This window comes from Telopea speciosissima, chromosome 10 (assembly GCF_018873765.1).
Source record: "Telopea speciosissima isolate NSW1024214 ecotype Mountain lineage chromosome 10, Tspe_v1, whole genome shotgun sequence".
In the NCBI taxonomy this organism is placed as follows: Eukaryota; Viridiplantae; Streptophyta; class Magnoliopsida; order Proteales; family Proteaceae; genus Telopea; species Telopea speciosissima.
The window spans coordinates 9670332-9679626 of record NC_057925.1 but is presented as its reverse complement, the minus strand read 5'-3'; the positions used below and the strand labels follow the sequence as shown (position 1 = coordinate 9679626).

The 9295-nt window shown below is 36.9% G+C and overlaps 1 protein-coding gene across 1 annotated transcript; it reads left to right on the top strand.

Annotated features, from left to right (window-relative positions):
* Nucleotides 1–278: 278 nt before the first annotated feature.
* LOC122644022 lies at nt 279–6655 on the top strand. The gene is made up of 10 exons (XM_043837612.1): nt 279–863; nt 1123–1253; nt 1390–1452; nt 1549–1638; nt 1812–1977; nt 2546–2735; nt 4347–5185; nt 5311–5829; nt 5925–5990; nt 6489–6655. Exons 1-10 carry the CDS (start codon nt 288–290, stop codon nt 6588–6590), a joined length of 2742 nt encoding a protein of 913 aa, XP_043693547.1. The 5' UTR covers nt 279–287; the 3' UTR covers nt 6591–6655.
* Nucleotides 6656–9295: the final 2640 nt, after the last annotated feature.

The window sequence follows — 9295 nt, the reverse complement described above, 5'->3', positions numbered from 1 at the left end:
CCCCTGCTCTTAACCTGAGACAACAGGAGTTGACGAGATATGAGTCTCAGCAGGGGAGGAGGTTATGTTGCCTAGAATGGACCCCAACCTTGGGCTCTGCAAGTACATGGAGAGTTCTTCAAGAAAGCTATATTGTTTTCAAAAATTGCAATTTAGTTCTCCTGTGATTATTTCAGTCTTCAATCTTTCTGCATAACCCTTTTTGCTGTAATGGCCCAGCAGGGCTCACCTAAAAGGTACAAACCAACAAACCTTGCTTATGGCCCCATTTTAGAGTTATAGACACCATGGTTGAGTGGTTTTTAAAGTTCTTCATCTGCGCCTTCTTATTACTGGTGAGCAGTTTTGTTGTCTTTGGTTCTTCTTGTTTCCCATATCATTTTTCCAGACAGACCAATCAAAAATTCCAACAGAAAACAGATAGGTTCTTGGAGTTTGATGAGAAATCCAATAGTTGGGTTGAAGTGGAATTGCCTTTCGATTTGGTTTCTTGCATCAATGGGAACTGTACTAAAGTGGGTTCTATTTCTCAACCAAGGAAGAAAGAAGATCTCTTGGAGAAAGGATTTGATGCTCCTGAACAAGGGGAGGATTCAAAAACCATGCATAATGACAGAGAGTTAGCAGAGGAGAGTTCTGATCAGGTCCTTCTGCCTGTGAGAAGGAGAATTTCACTAACTAGAATGTCTGAAACTTCTATTTGGGTAACAGGAGAAAGTGGGTCTACCTATGAAAGGTTCTGGAATGGTGTGCAGTGGGTAATTGCACCCCATGAATTACCAACATCTGCAGGTCCTGCAGTTTCAGTTTTTATTGTAAATCAGACTATTCTGACACTCTCTGAAGCAGGAAACCTTTATCAGGTAGAGCTCTGAATCCAATTCCAATTTCTGATATGGAACTAGAAACATGGAAAACATCATTTGATAAAATGTTTCCTCCTTTCTTGAGGTAATTTGTAGACCTTAGAAATGATCTTACAAATGATCACTGATCTGTATATGCCTATTAATAAAGAAATATACAAATCTATAAATACTAAAATATGAAGCTCAAATTGTGGATATTGAAACAGCAGTGGCAGTCAAAATGAATTTTTTTTTTTCTATCTCTTACTTCCAGATGCAACTCATTGAAAGTTCACAGCCAGTTTGGATTGAATGCACTCCTACACTTGAGCACAATCCACATAGTATGGAAACAGAACCAAGTTCTATCTTAATCAAGTCTGGTGTTGTTTCTTATGACAAAGGGTGAGTCCCTTGAACTTGGTTGTTTCATGACCATGAAACTCTAGTCTAACTGCAATAGACACTCTCTCTTTGATCTCCTTCTATCAGATTTAGTTACATCTCTTTGATCGCTGTTTCTATCATGGTTTCTCATCAGGAAAGTTTACTTCTCCACAATGGATGGATCATTGTTGGAACTTAGTGAAGTTGAGCCTTGGAGGTAAAAAAATTGTTTATTAGTACACAATTTTAAGATTCTAATTTAAGTACAGAGTACAGGGTCTGCTTGGATTTTGAAAATGATTTTGTTGAGCAGGTGGATATATCATGGCAGACCCCCAGGTGCAAATGTTGCAGCCATTGCTGATGCTGCCACCATTAGACCTGATGTAGTGTTTACAATAAGGTAGGTCCCCATCCTTCAATCAATTCTTGGTGAAGAAAGACTTCTGTGATGAAGAACCAATTAGATTCCCCTCGATATAGTAGTAACAAAATTCAATTTTATGGCACAAAGTATGATTTCTTTCTTGTTCAGAAAATCAAAAGGAATGCTAATTATGAAATCTTTCAGTGCAGTTCCTCAGGGGATCTTTATGAACTAGATAGGAACTCAAAGCCATCATGGAAGAAACATATATGGAGCAAAAGATTCAAGCAAGAAATATCCTTGACACCATCAATGGGGTGTATTATACATGGATTGATGGGAACTCATTCTATTTCCTTGTTCCTTTTAACAAAGGTATTATTCTGAACCATCATTTATATGAATGCGTAGCCACTGCAGGAACATAGAATAGTAAGTAATGAACTATTACATAACTTCATAACTTTTACGAGGTAATGATACCGTTAGGATCTGATATTAAATAAATAGCAATCCATAGATTTCCCTGATCACCACCGATGAAGATTCCACTGGAGTCACTTTTTTTATTTTACTTAGCTCCATTTTTATAAATGTGAAATAAAATATAGTTTTAATTGGTAAATTGAAGTAAAATAAAATTGAAATGATCAATAGGATGTGTTGATTTTTTTCTCCTTTTGGCTATTTTGACTTACTTGCATCGACTTATTCTACTTCGCCAATGAAAATTTTATTGTACTTCCCTACAGATCTAACCAAACGAGGCCTCAATGTTGGTACCTTGGGCATCCTTGGCTATGAATGAGCAATGAAAAGTGCACCATGGGACCTGTTCAGGATGGCCAATTTAAATTTAACTGCTAAAATGTTTTTAAGTTATTAATAGTATATATCCCGATCCCGCATTACATTTGTATTAAAAGAATTTATAGCTATGCAGGATGGTAATCTGGTTGAGAGGCGGCTTCATCAAAGGAAGTGGGGATGGATAGTCCATGGAAGTCCAAAATACCACCACCTAACATCCATCACACCAGTTGCACAAGATGAGTTAAATGAGAAGATATTCTCATTGTTCTTTACTACAGCTGTTGGATCCATTTTCGAATATCAACTTCCTAGACATTCAGGTGAGTTTCGATTTAGACTTGTATTGAAAATAAAAACTCATCTTGTTTAGCCAGATAAGTTGACTGTTGTTCTGTTTTAAATGAATCATGCTGCCAAGGTTACTATTATTATTCTTATTAACTTTTTTGAGACCTAAAGCACCACTGTATAGCTGGAAAAATATAACCAAGTTTCTAGGCACATCACTATAGACAAGCATTTGCAGTTGAAAATTCAAGTCAACAAGCCAAATGCAATTCCATGAGCTGGACATAAAATGGAATTGTTTGGCTTTGATGACTACTGTGTAATATTGCTGTTTACCTTCCTACCTAAGACTTGTTAGGGTTTAGGGTTTTAAGCAAAAGGTTGCTTAAAGCAATACTGTATATCAAGTTTGGAATGAACAGGTTGCTGCCTCCAGCTAGTTTTTTAGGTTAGATGGGTTCATTCTAGTGGGGCCCACCACACCCTGATTCCTTATTCAAGTAGACTTACATTAGAACATATATTAGGGTTATAGAATATACCCAACAAGACTTGCTTTGTGATGAATACTGTGTGAGACAAAGTGCATCCTAAGCTGAACTAACGTGAAACTTGTATAGTAGTGCTTCTGATTACCACATTCCTTTCCCTAATTTCCTTCTCTCTATAGCTTGTGAATTTACTTACATTTTAACCAAATCCCATAACTAGGGAATGACATATTTTCTTAAAGACAAGCAGTTAACCCCCCATGCCTTTCATTCAGAGGAGGGGTCTGTTTAAGGATGGCAGGTAATTCCATGACCACTTTTTGCCTTACATGAACTAGATTTGAAATGGCCTGCTATATCGTGTCAAACACTTCTACTTCTTCGATTAAAATTTTGTGTCAGGCACTTATGCTTCCTCTGCCTTAGCTGTGTAACATGACTTTTGGTTACGGGCTTTTATATAAGTGGATAAGAAACTTAACATCTTAATCCAAAATGATTATTGTTGACCTTTGATGCCTGAAATACTTCAACATGCATTGCATTCCCATTTAATGACATTGGATACTGATACTACTGCCAGTACTTCAGACAATTACTTATAAAGCATAATTCTTTTGTTTTCTTGGAAAATTCACAAATATTTGGAGTTTGATCATATTCATGGTGGGACAAGGACTAAGACTATATACTGAATCAAAATCCCTTACCTGAATGGAACTGTCATATCAAAATCCCTTATTTGAATTTAGAAAATGAAGAGTAATACTACTTGCTTCATATCTATCAGACCACTGTTCTTACCAGAAGTCACATGTATCCACCCCAGAGTTCATCATTTTACAGTTTGTGTAAAATATTCATCCCAAAGATGATGGAAGTACTGTCTCTGGTTTTTCAATAGGACTGAAAATGAGCATCACTGTAGTTTTATCTCGAAGAAACAGTGTAAGTCACATGTTAGAGTTTTAGGCATTTTGGACCAAGTTTATCAATAAAATAAGATAGAAAGATGAAAGAAATGAATGTTACATTGGCATAGTAGCTTCAAATATTTCCAAGTTTGATTTCTGACAACTCCCCTAAGTTCTGAAAAGTGAAAACAAGCAAGGTGAACTATTATCCTAATTGCAATTTTTCTATGGAAGACAGGCGGTGCTCAGGGAGACCAAATGCCAGAGAAATGGGTGAATCACATGTATCCACTGCATGCAAAAGCTGCAAGAGGTATTGCAGGTCTGCAGTGTCAAGTTGGAAGGATATTGTTCCCTCTGGATGATGGTAGACTAGCAGAGCTGCATTTATTTGGCATTGGTGGTGAAGGTTCAGGTCCAACTCAACAGGTCAACATGCGAAGAAAAGCATCATTTAAGTATGAATGGTCAATCCTAGAAGCTCCAGAAACAGAGGGATGGAATGCAGAGTATTGTACCGAAGAAAGGGGGCCCTCAAATTGCATCACAGGCATAAAAGATGGACCAAATGACTCTGGAATTGTAAGGCCAACAACAAAAAGGCGAAAGCCGGGTCAATCAAATCAAAGTTACCTAGTCCCTGGTGCATCAGAAAGCATTGGAGCTAATTCTCCTGACCAACATAACTTCCCGGTAGATGGTACCAGCACAAATTTCCGTATGCGAGTAATGCACACAGGCATGTCATTTTTTATTGTGACAGATAGTGGGGTGACTTTTGAGCATCTGAATACTGAGAATATATGGTTGTGGCTGAGACATGATCATCCTACAATTATGAAAGGTATTGTTGGAAACTACAATGGAAGTTTGTTTCTTGTTGACATAGATGGGAACTTACTTATCAGAGAAAGAAGAGGCGATGAGCTAACATGGATAAACTGCACTGCCATGAAAAAGGGTACGCAAGTGATCGGAGGGTCTCCATGGGATAAAATACCCGGTATATCTTTGAAGGTTACAGCAGAAGATGCACTTTTCTTTGTGAGCAAAAATGGAAGATTACTTCAATTTTCAGTAAGTTGAGAAATACCAAACTAAGAGTATATCTACTGGAACAGTAATGGTTAAACATTATTGCATAGTACTGGAAAACAAACATTTAAATCTTTTTATACTGACAATTTTACTTACTATTTTAGGTTGCCTTGCGAAAGTTCAAGTGGAAAGACTGCCGACACCCCCTAAATACCAGAGTTGCATGTATAGTTGATCAAGAAGTGCTTCGGGCGAACATAATTTTTGTCATTGGAAGGAATGGTCAGCTTTATCAGTATAACAAAGTGACAGAATTATGGCATGAACATTATCAGTCCCCACATTTGGTTCTGTCAAGATTGCCTGGAACATCTATGAGACCATCATCTTCATCACTAACAGGCTCCCTATTTATGGTTTCGGAAGATGGTGGACTTGTTGAATATCAATGGAACCCAATGGATGGATGGAGTTGGGTGGAACATGGAACACCATCTAAAAGTGTAAATATGATCAGTTCACCAGGGCCCTGCTTTGAAGGCAATGAATTGTTCCTCATAGGCTCAGATGGTGAAGTTTATCTTAGGTATATGGACCAAACAACATGGAAATGGAGAAACTATGGTTTCCCATCTTCAGAGGATGAAGGTGTATATGATCTCAACAAAAGCTGTGATGCTAAGGCATGTAGTAATCTCTTTATATATGGGTGATATCAGTATCAATCTGAGTAGATAATATCAAATCACTAATCAGTTTTGCCTTTTATCTTATTTAGGTGGCACCAATAAGACCAATTCCATTTTCTGAGGATTCTGTGATCTTTGAGTTACAAGATGGCAGAGTAAGCAATCAAATCCTATTTGTAAACTTCTACAATTTCCTTATAGCATCTCAGAAGAAGTTGAAGTTTCATTTAAGCCCCATTCTAGATTATGGTTGGTGAATGCTCCCTATGATCACAGCAACTATATCCAGGAATGAAATGGAAAGTTCAACAGGAAATGAAATAGACCCCTCCATTTGTTTCCAGGAAAAAACCTACAGATTTTCATTTTTATCTGGTTTTTACCTGGAAAGAAACTGAACCTTAATAGAATTGGAACATAAAATAAGTGAACTTCAGTATTTTGACAAGAAATCTGATGCAAATTGATCCACCCAAATGAGACTTAAATGGTGTGCAGAGCAGAATTGCCATGGATACTTTCTGAATATTTAAAAAAACACTACTAACTAACTATGTTGAACATGAAATTTTTGGAATGATTCCCATTGAAATCACTTTTTTCGAAAAATCTTTTTTACCAAAATGATTGATAACACCTCTACTTGATGACAGTTAGCAGAATTGCAAAGAATAGATGACACAGAATGGATATGGACGCGTACCATCGACACGCCGATGAGCCAGTGCATGACAACTTATGGATTAGCATCATGACAATAAATACAACCTCACAAAAATCAAATGCAATACTGAAGTATCAAATGTAGAGAGTTGATACAGGAGGTGTACAAATCCTAGAAAAATTCTGAGTTTGTAGAGAAAATCTATCATAAAGAGAACTTCACAATACTTTTATCTCCCCTCTCCCCCTTCTTCCTTTTAACCTTTATAGAAGGCTGAAGTGAAGTGATAGGTTGTGATAGGTTTTTTTTTCTGGTCATTGTAAAAAATATCAAGCAAAGGAGCCATCAGTTCATCAGCTGTACAGTGCAGGCACAAGATGTAACCCAGTGGATACAAAAATGAAATTTATTATGAATAAAATTTAGGCCAATCTTACAATTACTGTAAATAAATTTATTTATTGGCAGTTAGATTGCAGAGATTATAATCTTAAGTTAGAGCTTTTGCTTCAATTATGACTAGATCCAAAAAATCTTTCTGGCTTTCATGATTTATTCATAATTTCTTGAACAAGAGCATTTGGATTATTCTCAAAAAAAAATGTTAATTATTATAATTATTATCACAAAAGTCTCTTATTATAAAATTTATTTATTTATTTATTTATTATAGTTTGGACACGATTGGTCTCAACCAATACCGACCTGGATCGGCCCGTATTAGACAAATTTGCCACTGGTTTTCAATAAAAAATCATTTTTTAAAACTTTTTTATCTTTGGTCCGTACTGATAGGGGTTTGCCCTAGAATTGACATCGCCCTTTGTTGATTCCAATACCAATTGCCCGTTTCGGCAATCCAATACCGATTCCTTACACTCTGCTTAAGAATACTGAGAAAGAGAGAAAATGTGAGGGGAGAGAGAACCATGACAAACGGTCACAGAAGTAATCTTAGATCATCTTCTTTTGTTTTTTTTTGGTAATTGCGGTTTTTTTTTTTTGGTTAATAGGGAGCTTTTACATATATAGTTGCTAGAAGGGGGGGGGGGTATCGAACCGAAGAGGGGATAACATACCAGCCAAGAGATTCGAACTCGAGACCTCTTGGTGAGCATGGGCATGAAGCGCACCACGGCTCACCAACTAAGCTAAGAAAGATCCTAAATTTAGTCGATTCATGCCAAGAAGCCCTAGAATGGATGACTTTTAAAATCTAAGGACTTCAGGACCGATTCTAGGATTCTTGAGACTGATTTCCTATCTGATCCGTGCTAAGTTTTTAAATCTAAGGACTAAGGATCGATTCTAGGATTCTTGAAACCGATTCCCTATTCGATCCCTATCCCTAATAAATATGGGTATCCAAACGTTTCATTCAATAAAACGTATTTTACCGTATACGTGCATATATATGATAAAAAATGCGTTTAGTATTAGTTTTCGTATTAATTGCGTATAAATACGTATTAAACGTATAATAATTTTAAGTTCGTTTAGGTTAAAAAAAAAAAAAAATCAAACACAAAAAAACACTCGCCTTTCCGATCGTCAACGAAAATTTCCAAACTCTTGGTCTTGGTCTCTTGGAATCCTAGTAGCTGCCCTTTCATCTTCTCCTTCTCCGTTCACGTTTGAGCTAAGCAGCGGCCGGCGAGTCTTCCTTCCTCGAAGACTCAATACCCCCTGCCCCTTCATCTTCTCCGTATCCGATCCCGATTAATTGCAGCGGCGGGAACACAGTGTTCCAAGACGATACCCGCGGACAAACTCTCGGCTCTTCTTCTTCTTCTCCCTTTTTATTCGGCCAGCAAGTCTCTCTCTTCTCCGTCTCCATCTGTAAGTATTTTCTCAGCCTTTATGGTCTGATTTTTGTCTCTGATTGCTTGTATTCGTGGGTTTTTTTTTTCCAATTAAATTTACCAGTGTTGTTGAAGGTTTCAATTTTACTTAAAAAATATCCTCTTCCACCTGTGCATTCTTCTGTGACGGATTCGAGTCAGCTCAAGGTTTTGTGTAGACTGGATCCGTGGTGTGTATATTGTTCTTTCTAGGTTTTTCTTCCCCCTTCCCCCTTCCCCCTAATTTGTCAAGTAAGAATGTTGATACTTATTGTGCCATTTATATTTTTTTCTTTGACAGATTATTTTTCTACTCTTGTTTACAATTTTATCTTTTTATTTCTTGAGAACTATGGAGTGAAGAAATGTGCAGCGTTTTAAGTAAGAATGAATCTAACAATGGATATTAGAAGTTGTTTTTGTAGTTCTTATTGGAACAATAGCACTAACATTTGCCTGGATGTTTGGCGATGTGAAGCCCAGTGGCAAGGAACTTCTACTAGGCTAATTCATCTTAACAAATTAGCTTATCTTCTAAAACACTGGAAATGAGTGTTGTATTATCTTTATCAACTACCGAATAAGTAGACCTGATCTTGTATACAAAATGCATTTTTCCTGTTTCAGATCACTAACTGGTGATTGGCATGAATCCCTACTATTGCATATATCTTGATGTAGAATCTGTTTAATAGGAGTAGAGGGCATTGGAGCGCATGGTTGCATGTCTGTTACATAGTGAATATATGCCCGTATCTTTGTTTACGGAATGACTGTATTAAACACATAACATATGACTGCCCTACATGTTTTATTACACCATATTTTTGAAATGTATTATTGCCGTATGTATCTGTACCGGTTTTATTACCGTTCCTAAACTTACTAACTAAGCCCTCTTTGTGTTTTCTATCGTTGGTGGTGGATGAAGATATAAACTCAGTTGCAGTGTTGC

Excerpts from the sequence above, each read along its gene's own strand:
- LOC122644022 (XM_043837612.1), top strand. The coding sequence starts at position 288 with ATGGTTGAGTGGTTTTTAAAGTTCTTCATCTGCGCCTTCTTATTACTG. Across the intron at positions 1,639-1,811 it reads GATGTAGTGTTTACAATAAG|TTCCTCAGGGGATCTTTATG; the intron begins GTAGGTCCCCAT and ends CTTTCAGTGCAG. Across the intron at positions 5,830-5,924 it reads ACAAAAGCTGTGATGCTAAG|GTGGCACCAATAAGACCAAT; the intron begins GCATGTAGTAAT and ends TATCTTATTTAG.